General features: G+C 38.6%; 1 protein-coding gene across 1 annotated transcript; it reads left to right on the forward strand.

Annotated features, from left to right (window-relative positions):
• The first annotated feature begins 2584 nt into the window (after positions 1-2584).
• Positions 2585-8687, forward strand: LOC115578579 (uncharacterized). The gene is made up of 8 exons (XM_030411613.1): positions 2585-2687; positions 4520-4678; positions 4769-4989; positions 5152-5288; positions 5365-5458; positions 7738-7867; positions 8125-8240; positions 8367-8687. Exons 1-8 carry the CDS (start codon positions 2585-2587, stop codon positions 8685-8687), a joined length of 1281 nt encoding a protein of 426 aa, XP_030267473.1.
• Positions 8688-12665: the final 3978 nt, after the last annotated feature.

Consider the following 12665-nt stretch of genomic DNA (forward strand, 5'->3'; position numbering starts at 1 on the left):
GACAGAGAATCACTGACCAGCCAGCTTCAATGGAAAATTGAAAAAACAGTGTAATAGTAAACGTGCAAGTGGAGAATCTTAGGTAATGCAGTTAAATGTGCCCCTTACCAGATGCTCCCCAGATTTTCTGGAATATCTTGTATATTTGACAAGCTTTTCAGAGTATCGTGGTAAATAGAGTCATATCATATTAAACTATCACATTAAAACATACATTTCGCTGTCAAATTCAAGTCAAAGGAGTATTTTTATGAAATTATACAAATAATGTGATTCATGGTCACACTCCGATCCTGTTCCATTTTGTTGTTGTAATGAAAAAGGCGCGCTGTTGCAAAAAAAGAGCTGCAGCCTCCAGTCCCTCGCTAAGGGAAACAGGTTTCAGCTTGAACGGCCCGTTTTTCACTTGGTCCTAGTAGTGCTTGACGTGTCTGTTTACTACAGCGTAACGTTGTTTTTGGACGGTAAAAACTGCAGGGGACCAAAACAGCCTTTTGAAAAAGTGCAGGGGACATGTCCCCTGTGTCCTCCACCAAAACTATGCCTGTGGTTGTACTTGTACTTGCTATTAAGTTACCTGGAGCTTTTAAACAGTGTGCGGACGTTACCTTTTATTGCTTTCGGCTCCTTATTGATACAGAACCTGTATTAGGTTTTTTTTGGATGTGCACACCCACCCAGTTTTTGCTTTTGATCTTACCTGCATTACCTTAATTTCATTGAACACAAACTCAAACACTTCATTTCCAACAAGCTAGCATTAACTACCTATTAGCTTAACCTAGATCCTGGTATATATGTAGCTATACGTTATATTGCCTTCTATTTATGTTATGTACTGTGTGTTTTATTTGCGGACCCACTGCTGCTGTAACCAAATAATTTCCCAGTCTGAGATCATTAAAGTAATTCTATCTATCTATCTCTAAATATCTTACGTGCTTTTCAGACTATCAGGGAAAATAGAGTCATATCATATCTGTTTCCTGAATATATTAGTATGTGGGTGAATGTGTAAATGAGTTACATTAACTAATAGCACTTTGTAGAAGGTGGCTTTATAAAGTTCAATCCATTGACTTGTCATAGTTCAAAGGGCTGCGCTGCGGCGAAGTCGACGTATCGCAGCAGCCGGCCAACCTGCTCAATGAGGCATCTATGTATATATGTCTATGGTGATGAGTGTCAGAAACAAAAGTAAAAGTCATCAGGAGATGAAAATATACAAGGGTTTTATGTTGATATTATACTGTGTTGAGATAGTATCTTTATTGTGCTCCAGCCACCAATAATTTGATTTGACAGTATAAAATAGACCTAATACATGACATTTAAAGGGTTTGTTTTGTGGTCTATGAAACAAAGTTGCAATGATACAAAAATGGGCTATTGCAGACCTGAATAATACACCCATAGAGTGGGGATCCACTGGTATGCATGTTAGGAAAATGGCTAATATTTTAAGTCTGGATGAAACTTCAGGGAGCACTTGCAGAGAGCTCTTTATTTGCTCTGAGGTGAGGTCAACCTGAGATAGATGAATTGAGGAGACTGGGACGAAAGTAGCTCGATTTCATAAAGAGACCTCTCTAATGTCTCTGCTTGAGATCAAAAAGAGACACAAGAGTTGAGACAATATGAGACTTCATTGGAAGCTTGATTAGATCTCCTTTGAAACTTACAGGGAGCCCAAGTTGAGATTTTGTGCACTTCTTTGATCAACCTGAGATACATGAGTTGAGGAGTCTGGGATGAGAGTAGATCAATTTCATAAAGAGACCTCTCTGATGTCTTTGCTTGAGATCAAAAAGAGACACAAGAGTTGAGTCAATCTCTGAGACTTCATTGGGAGCTTGGTAAAATCTCCTTTGAAACTTACAGGGAGCCCAAGTTGAGATTTTGTGCACCTGTTTTATCAACCTGAGATACATGAATTGAGGAGACTTGGACGAGAATGGATCGATTTCATAAAGAGACCTCTCTGATGTCTCTGCCTGAGATCATACAGAGACACAAGAGTTGAGACATTCTGAGACTTCATCAAGGGCTTCATGAGATCTCCTTTGAAACTTGCAGGGAGCCTAAGTTGAGATTTTGTGCACCTGTTTGATTAACCTGAGATACATGAATTGAGGAGACTGGGACGAGAATAGATCGATTTCATAAAGACACCTCTCTGATGTCTCTGCTTGAGATCAAAAAGAGACACAAGAGTTGAGACATTCTGAGACTTCATCGAGAGCTTCATGAGATCTCCTTTGAAACTTGCAGGGAGCCCAAGTTGAGATTTTGTGCACCTGTGTCTCAGGAGAAACAACTGAGAAACAGGAGAAATCAGCCACAGCCTCACTTTGGTCTCACATAGATCTCATAGTTGTCTAGGAGAAATGAATGAGACACTACTGAGATCTCTTTTCCAATTTTCGTTTCCTCTGGGAAGGATCGTGTGTTGAGCGAGTGTGTGGCCAAGCTGGGCCATGTGGCATCTCAGCTTTTCCAGCTGTTCCTGGCATCCAGCTTTGTCCCAAGGGCGTGAAATGAGACAACTATCATCCCTGTTCTCAAAAAGCCTCATGTCAAAACCATGAATGATCTTGGACCTTTGGCACTCACCTCCATCCTCTGCAAGAGCATGGTGCGGGTGGTCACTGAGGAGCTTAGCACTCTGGTGGGCAAGAGCTTGCACCGTGTGCAGTTCACAAACACAAACACACTTCTGCACTGCCACCAAGGACTACAAGTCAACACACCACTGGTTTTATTGATTTAGGATTTTTTTGTTGAACATGTTAAAGCTGTAGTCTGTAACTATTTTTGTTATATTTGCAAAAATTGTCATTATGATCTGACAGTAAAGATACAGGTCGGCTGTGTAAAAATCCACTGTCTGTGGTTCCACCCAGTGGCTGTAATTTGATTTGCAACACAGCAAATTGAGAAGAGTTGAATTCTTGGTGTTAAACTAGACATACACTAGTAGAGTTAATTATCCTCTGGATAGAGTATAATTAACTTTTTCTTTTTCTGTCAATGTTTGTTTTTAATATTCTGTGATGTTATTCTGTGATTTTATGCTTTTATCCTATGTAAGGTGACCTTGGGTGACTTGAAAGGCGCCATCAAACAAATAAAATGTATTATTATTATTATTATTAATATTATTATTATTATAGAGTTAATCCATTATAATTAACTCCCAGTCGTTAAATAGTTGTTGTCAAAACCGAGTGTAAAAGGAAGTGTCACTAAATCAAACCTGTAAGTGTAAATGTTTAAATATTATCTCCGAACTTCTTACTCTAAACTCTGATCCTGTATTTCACACCTCAAGTGTTAACGTCGCCCCTCCCCCCATACCATACAAATACCGCTCTGCTGAAGCAAGAACTTTCTCGACTCGAGTCTCGACTGCGTGTCAATCGGTCTGCTGAAGATAGAGCGACGTCTCAACTTTTAACGGTTACACTGTTCGGTAAGTACATGAAGTAGTATCTGATAATATTGTATTTTATATCAATATTACTCTTCGGGCACCCGGTCGTTTAAAATGGTGAGCCATGGTAACTTTACTCGTCACGCTGTTACTAACCACCCGAACAGCTGCTTAATGAGCTAGCGGTTAGCATGCATGCTGGTCTCACTGTAACATAAAAAGTGAGTAACGGCATTAAACGGAAAGTTTGGCTTGACGTTTTGGCTGAGTGAGACGAGTCATGCACTTTGTAACCATAGATATAAAACGTGATAAGATGATGCTTATGGTTTGGAGTTGCCAGCTAGAGTGCTAAAGTTGTGCTAACACTAGCAAGCCCTTCATCCATTTTTGTGAAAATAACACAGCTCTTGGTAAAGTATAATATAACATTTTGTCAGTAACAAACACACACCGTAAAATTGCGGTTTTCGACGGACTGCTCATAGCAGGATGTCTTTTTACTGGGGCACACCGAAATATCACTATTATTTTGAGAGGGAGTTATATTTCTAAGGGTCATATGGTTTATCTTGGGAGACACTTGAATGTCGGTTCCCTCAATGACATGAAAATAACTAGCATTATTTTTTTTCTGTGCCTTATGTCTTTTAAAATGTGTAGATGCATTAATGTCTCCTGGCATTTCTTGTGGTAAGATATTTTTATTATATGGGCTAAGCTGCATGATATTGGCTCACATTGACTTTTCATTTTAATAGCAGTGGATCAGATAAATTGTTCATGAAGCTATCCTCTCTTTTAATTCACTGAATTCATATAGAAAATGCTGGCAAAGGTGGAATACGGAGGAGTCCAATAATACATAAAAATTCCACAAATTTATGAAAACTCTGACTTCCAGAAGTTTGTTCAAGAAGGTTTGTCTCCACACATTTTAAGCTAAAAAAAAGCCTTATAGGCCATTTTAGAGAATATTTTTATTATTGTAGTGTGTCTGTTTTGTTTTTAAGCTTTTATGCTCTAAATGTCTTAATGACAGGTTGATAATAAACTTAATGTAACTTTTTTTTTTTCCCCCCCCAGTAACAGACAAATTTAGTCTGCAGGCCCAACTTGTGACTGAAGGTGTGCTCAGCTTGACTGACACATCAGAGACTGAGGTTGATGCCGACACATTCGATGAGCTGGTCAAGTCAGGAGTGAGAAACTTCAAGGCTGGATATCGCCAGTATCCAATAACAGGTAAGGTTATGTTGTCTTGATTTTTTTTATCATTTACCAATCAATAAATTGTTTTTAATATAAATTGATTCCTCTCTGAACTGTTTTTAGACGTTGCTATAACTTTGGATGAATCAGATTCATCTGTATTACCAGACCCATCAGCATCTCCAGCATCCTTGCCAGACCCTCCAGCATCACCAGCTTCGACGCCAGACTTCACAGCACAATCACCGGCTTCTTCCATTTCATCAGATTCTACTATTATCCTCCCAACCACAAAGAACAGGAAGAGGGCCATGAAAGACCTTGATCGCGATGAAGCAAGACCGGTAAACCTTGAAACCAGCTACACATTGCTAGATAAGAGACAGCACTTGAACTATTTATATTAGTTTAATGTAATATGTGAAACTTTACTAAATTTAACCAAATGTAGTCAATTAATTTGAAGCATGAAGCTAAGGGTTAAAAAAATAATGTTGTCTTTGCAGAGGGTTGAAACTGCTCTGAGCTCTAAGCCAAAGGGTGAAGAAATCTTCAAAGAGTATGACAAAACCAAAATGCTGTCAGTTGCGACACGCAAGCAGATGGTCAACATTTTGGTTGCAGAAATGATAGAAACATACAGGTAAGAAATCATTTTTGATATAATGGCAAAGAAAAAAAATGACTGGATACCCCTAATAAATAATTTGTTTCTAAAGGAGGATTCCACCAATGCATGTCCGGGCCAGTTATGCACTTGGAATTGTGACCCTTTTTCCATATCTCCAAGATCCTTACTCAAAACATGGATACGTAAGTTTTAATGTGCCTTTGAAGTCCAAAAATGTGTTGTAGAACTTATTTCATTTGGCCATGTTTCTGCTTTATATAAGAGATGCACAGTATTATTGGCACAACCTTGATATCAGCTGATAATGAAATTAAATATCACCATCGGCCCAAAACTAACATCTCTGCTGATATGACAAACCAATAAAATTATGCTTTATATTATGCCCCACAAAGTTGAAGTAGTTTCCTTACATTGCCCAGTGAGTGTTTTGTAAAGCCTTTCATTTATGTCTGTATCTACCAGTGGGCCATCATGGTATGAGTAGGCATAATGTATTTTTTTTCATTACAGGAAAGATTTGAGATTATCTGAAATTAGGTCAAATTATCAGAATCAGTATCTGCAATCACTACTACTTTATATTTGATGTGTGTGCATTAGGGCTGAAACGATTCATCGAGTTACTCGATTAACTCAATTATAAAAATTCCTCGAGGCAATAACTCTGCCTCGAAGCCTCGTTAAATTCCTATGACGCGCACTATACGCACAGGGATTTGATTGTTCCACACGGACCGTTGTTCAGGAAGCACACCAGCGCGTCATACATGTTGAATTTAGCTGGCTGGCACAATTTAGCTCTGTATTTGTAGTGATGTGATGCGCTTTGACTAGATATGATGTTTAGCTTTGATGTTTTTAACCTCTTCAACCCGAGCTGCGCATGTTGCATTACACACCTTATAAGAGCATGCTAACCATGTAGCAACACATTAATGCAGCACACCAACTTAACGGAAAGAAGCTCAGCTAAACGCTCATGATAATCATTTTCACCTAATCGGAACTCAATTCAGACACCAAGCAACTAAAGGAGCACGTAGAAAAAACACGCTATTGGCGCATGTCAGAAAAATCGGCGTTAGCAATTACGCTACTTTATGCTAACGCTACATACAGCATGTCATATGAAAGCTGGGACTCTACAAATTTCAACGGTATACGTCTCATCACTCTGCGCCCAAAACTCACTGAAACAGCCGCCGAAGAAGAGCAAAAATAAACATCACTTTATACAGACATGATCATGAATTACGTGCTACATTGGCTGTTTTGTGATTATAAACTCTGTTTGAGTGCATTACACCGCCTCCACCGGCTAATCCAATGTGACTATGTCACTTTGAAATGATTCCTGACAGTTCAGGATAAGTTTAGGTTCCAGGAGGACCCTAGTCTTCCCACACAGTGTATTTGCCTCCTTGTGATTGGCGGATTAGTGTGGTTATCATGGATTTGGGGACTGAAGACTGAAAAAGTCTTATTTATAATTCATTTATTTTATTTGTTTATAATTGTTTTATTTACATTTATTTTTTCTAAATTGTACACATTGTGTGACTGTTTGGCTTGATATTTTATATTCATTCCTTGTTCTCAGGTGCAAAAGGTGCAGGTGCAGAAGGTGCAATCCTTTTTTTGTAATGTTGTATTAAGAAAACAAAACCAAGGCCAAATGGCCTTTACTATTTAAGTTTGTATTCACAGTTTTACATGTTATACATGTTTTACAGTAAGTTGATTTAACTGTATTGTTGTTTAATTATTGGCACTGGCACTTAATAAATGGGCTTAGTTTTGGAGCCAAATGTTGGAGTTGGAATGAATACCTCTGTTTTTTTGAGAAATGCGTGATCATTTTACAGCCACATCATTTTCGTTATGCATCATTTGTTTTGGTTGTTTAAAAACGCGGTAAAAAAATTATCCGATTAATCGATCGATAAAGTGCTAGATTAATCGATTACAAAAAGCACCGATAGCTGCAGCCCTAATGTGCATGCATGCAGGAACACTACTATGATCCTCAGGCCAATACTGGCTATCTTGCATGGAGACTCAAGACAGTACAACACAACACCCATGATGGCTTCTGTGAGTGTTCCAGGCCTGATTTCCAGGACAGTCTGACAACCCAACAAGAATCTCTGTTAACTGGTGATCAGCTCCTTGGTGAGGAGTGCAGGGGGGCTGTCTCCATAATGAGACACTCAACGGACACATATGTGGTTAGAGAGAAGATGAGAGCCACCTTTGACTACAGATAGAAGCTGGTTCATGACCAGGATGCAACAGCTTCAGTGTTGGATGTCTTCCCTCGTTTTCTTGATACAGCCGGACTGATAGGAATATGTAGAGAATATTATTATTTTTATTATAAATTATTTGAAAACTGACTCCTTCTAATGCAAAGTGCATTTTAGTAAGCTGTGTATGGACATTGTGTCTCTGTTTAAAGATTGAACAGGATTTTTCCATGATGTTCGGGGACCATGTATCAGTCATCACAGAATGCCAGAGTCTTCCCTCAAGTCCTTATGTTGACGAGCTGCTGGCTGCTTCTGATCTTGAGGTTGAGAATGACTACGGTAAATATGAAGTTTTTCTGTATCCAACATGCCCATTTCAATAAATCCAATATGCAACAGTCATCCAAAGCTAAATTTTTGCTCCTGAAATAAAGTAATTGATCTCTATTGTCATTTTAATAATGACGAATATGAAGTTGAGTTTTGTTATTCAACAAAAACAATCATTTTAGTTAAATGGTAAATGGTATCTGTAGTAAGCAAGAAATAATGTTTTACAATGCTTTTGTTGTCTGTCTCAAATATTTGTCTTCAAGGCTGGGATGGTGATATGTCTGCTCTCCTGTTGCTGTTGCATCTCCTGCCCCCTACATCAAAAGGCCAGAAAAAAACAGCAGCACAGGCAGCCAATCATGTTGTCAGATTCATTAAGGTATGTACCATCAGCTTTTTCTACTACCGAGTAAGAAGCGTGAGGTGCAGATTGGACTGTAAGAATCATTCTTGCTGTCTAGTATGTTATGCTAAGTATATGCATAATGTGTGATTCAAACTACAGGAAGGAGCCAGCCTCACTACATTCCTGGATAAAGTTGATGCAAGGCAGCCTTTCCTCCTTTGCATCGGAGAGCAAAAGAAGAAAATCGCAAGGTTCTTCATTGTTGTGGACCAGAAAGCTATCCCATGCAACGCTCAGACATCGGTGGCTGCTTTTGATGCGCTGTTCAAGACTCACTATGTCTTCAGCCTCTCCTATGATGAAGCACTTTCTGCATTCTACACTTTCATCCAAACAACGATATACAACATCGATGTTGGAACCACAAAGGAAACCCCACGAGTCAAGGAACTGAGGGCCAAACTACTGCAAGACCATTAAAATGTCGCCAGTTCACAAAGGTCAGAGCACAGTTGAAAAAACTGTCTGAGTATGTTCACGTTTTGTTTGTAAAAAGCACCACAAAAATTGTTCAGTTCTTTGTCAACATTTAAAATTTCAGCATGGACTATATCCAGCTAAAAACTTACGTTTGAAATGTGGAGAGCAAGGATGTCCTTCATCTTTTTGTACATACAATAGCTTCAGAAAGCCCCTAAAGACTGTTCATAAGAACCATGATGAAGTGGTCGATACCAACCAGGAAGTGGCCACACAAAGACATTTTGAGTTTGAATCTTTAAGTGAACAGCCAACAACTTCTGCTGCATCCATGTTACAGGTTCCCCCTGTAATTACACAGAACTCACTTGAAAGAATGTGCAGTTCAGTTGTTTCACACTTACAAACCTCTGGTTGTTCTCAAAGCACTATCCAAACGATAGTTTGTTTGATGGAGGAAGTTATTAGTGATGTTCAAGGTCGAGCACAAGAAGCAGTTCTCCAAACATTTTCGTCTGAAACTAAGGAGTCAGAAATTTATAAGAAAGTAGAGCACTGTTTAAATCAATTAGACAATCCCTTTTCAAAATTTAACACACAGATGAAGAGACAAAAATATTATGATGAAAAATGGGAAATAGTTGAGCCTAAAGAATTTGTCCTTGGTGTGAGAATGGATACACACAGAAATAAAACTACAGGTGTATATAGTCAGATTCCTGTAACAGACAAGTACATGTATGTACCCATTTTAGGTACACTGAAATCCATTTTTCAAAAACGGTGAGATAAGAGAGTGCTTCTTGCAAGAGAAACACTGTAAAACGGGGACATACAAAGACATTAATGATGGCTTTTATTTCCAAAACCATCCTCTTTTTTCACAACAGAGACATGCTCTACAAATTTTACTTTATTATGACAATTTTGAAACGGCTAATCTGTTGGGTTCTAAGAAGGGGATCCACAAACTTGGTTGTGTTTATTTTACTTTATAAAACCTCTCACCCAAGGTGAACTCTGTGCTAGTGAACATACATCTTGCAGCTCTTTTCTACACCCAAGATTTAAAGATGTACGGTTTTGAAGAAATATGAAAGCCTCTAATTGACGATTTGAAAATTTTAGAAACTTAAGGAATCCAACTTCCATATATTGATGAACCAGTGTTTGAATCTGTATTTCAAGTCACGGGAGATAATCTTGCTTTGAATAGTTTGCTCGGCTTTGTTGAATCTTTCAGTGCAACATACTTTTGTAGGTTCTGTCTGACAAATAAGGAAGAAATTCAGTCTGTTTTTTCTGAGGATAATCCAGGACTTACTCTGCACTCCAGAGAGCTTCATATTGAACACTGTAATGCACTAAGTGAAGATCCTGCTCTACCTACTGTTTATGGTGTTAAAAAACCTTGTGTGCTTGATTCATTACAGTATTTTCAGTGTACTGATAATTTTGCAGTTGATATAATGCATGATGCAGATGGAGGGTGTCGTACAGTATGAGCTTAAGCTGTTTTTCAAGTACGTGCTTAAAAATGGTTACATCTCTATGAACACGTTGTCAGATAGGATACAGAGTTTTAATTATGGGCACATGCAATTATATGCAATTCAGTCATGGTGTATTCTACGCAATACCCCAATTATTTTTGGTGATGTGGTTGAAAGGGACAATAATCACTGGAACTTATTGCTCCTCTTGATACAGACTGTTGATATAGGTGAAGAATTACTCTGTCATACATTACAATCAGATCCATGTTCAGATGTTTCAACTACATGTTGGGTCAGAAATTATGGCACAGAGTACCAGATTGACTTGTTGGTATGCACTGGAACATCCCATGATGACTTACCTGTATTTAAGAAAATCTGTAATATCATAATACATGAACAACATGCTTTCATAATAGGCTGTGCTGTTGACACACTGTACTTCGATGAACATTTTCCTGCGTACTGTATAGAAGAGCAAAATAATGAACATATAGTGATTTTCATTGACCAGCTGATGTATTTTAGACCGTTTGATAAGCAATACTCTAATGAGAGTGAGAGGACACACATTATGCCTTACTGTTGCATGTTCTAGTATTTGTGGTGCAAGTTTGAAAATAAATGTTTTTAAACTGCCAAACATGACTACCTTTTTATTTTAGCAAAGTTTATTTTCCAAGTATTTTTTTAGGAATATATTGACACCTTTTAAGTGTTAAGAAATAGCCCTCTGAGAGAGTTAATTGCTAACACTACATAGAAGTGTAAAAAAAAAACTAACACTGGTTGATGTTAGGCAGTGTTAAATTGTAACTCCAACACTTTCAGGTGTGGACCCATATAGACACTTTAAAAGTGTTAAGATCAACTCTTACAGTGTTAATTTGGGTATGCTGATTTTACTGTGAAGAATCCACCACTCCCAAATCAACACAACCAATCAGAGCCAAGGGGAGCGTCTGAGAAGTGTCAATCATGCACGTCCATACAGTACTGGCAGCCCCCCTCCCCCGCACAGGTGCAGTGCCTGCTTTTCCCTGGTCAGATGGGTTCAAGCTCAAACTCAAACTGTAAACAATGGCAGACAGGCAACAGCAGGGGGGGCAAATGCCCCACCATTGCCCATGTCAAATAGAAGAATTAAGAAAACTGATGAAGAAAAGCAGTGTAAAAACAAAGAAGTTGCCAGAAAGAAAACTGGGATAAATATCGGAGCATCATTTCAGAGGTGGAGGGAGTAGCGGGATTTGTAAGGACTCAAGAGCAATGCAGAGTTGGCCACTTTTCTGCTGGACAAGTAAGGACCTCTGCTTGATTTCATTGTATTTTTTAACCACAAGGCTAAGATGGTGGTTACAGTAAGACTCGCAAAAGCTCATATCTCCGATGTTGCAGTCAAGATACGTAGCTTGTTTGTAAATCTAGTCTAATCTCTTTCAAGTGACCAGGCAGTTATAATGTTATTTTGTGTATAGGACGCTCTGAAGTGGTTGAATTGGTTTAGAGAAATAATGTTACTCATGCTTCAGAAAGGCAGCATGGCAAAAATGTTGCACCGGGTAATGATTACCTGGTAACTCTGTCTACCGTGATTTTGGGAATATTGTTTGTTACTCGGGATATCTACAGTGATCGGCAAGAGGCACTAGTCATTGTAATTTAGTTGTATTGGTCAGAAATAGAAAAATTTGGGCTTATGTTGTTGTTATTTTGAATGCGCCATCTTGGTTATCTGGCTTCCTCTGTTACCGTGGTTCCAAACCTGCTCATGCACGGCAGGCTCCTCTCCTTCTTTGCTGCTGTAGTAATTACTAGAAGTCGGTGCCTAACAATAAACACAAATATGGGTGGTAATATCCTGCTTTCACAGAAAGCCTGTTCAGTCTTTTTTCTGATGAGGACAGCTGCACGTCACATGTTGTATTATTTAAACTATCTAGTTGCAGTTGTATTGTAGTTGAGCATTTAGTGGTCAATTGAACTGTATTACACCAGACTGTATCTCTCTGTATCTTCCTGCATCATGTCATGCATGTCATGTATTCTACTGTAATTTCCACATCCTGACACATCACAGGATATTACCTGCATCATATCCTGTTGTGTTGTACTGTGTCTTGTATCCTATTGTGCCATTGTTTCACAGGCTTCAGCCAGACTGCAAGCAAATCAGATTTGAGAATAAAATTAAGCCAGAGTGACCAGATTACGACTCATCTGCAGAAACTGGATTTAAATTGCATTTCAAACCACCTCCAAATGTGGCTCAGATCGAGCTTGCAAAAGTTGCAGGGTTAGGGGTAAGGGTAAGTATGGTTAGGGCTAACCCTTGTATTGCATTATGTCAGGTCATGTTGTGACACATCATACTGTAATGATTTCATTACATTGTATGATAAAATATAGATCCATATTGTGTTTATCCATTAATTGTAACGGTTTGGCAGAACGGGTCACCTGCTTACTTGTGCCTGCCCTG

Source organism: Sparus aurata, chromosome 3 (genome assembly GCF_900880675.1).
Source record: "Sparus aurata chromosome 3, fSpaAur1.1, whole genome shotgun sequence".
NCBI lineage: Eukaryota > Metazoa > Chordata > Actinopteri > Spariformes > Sparidae > Sparus > Sparus aurata.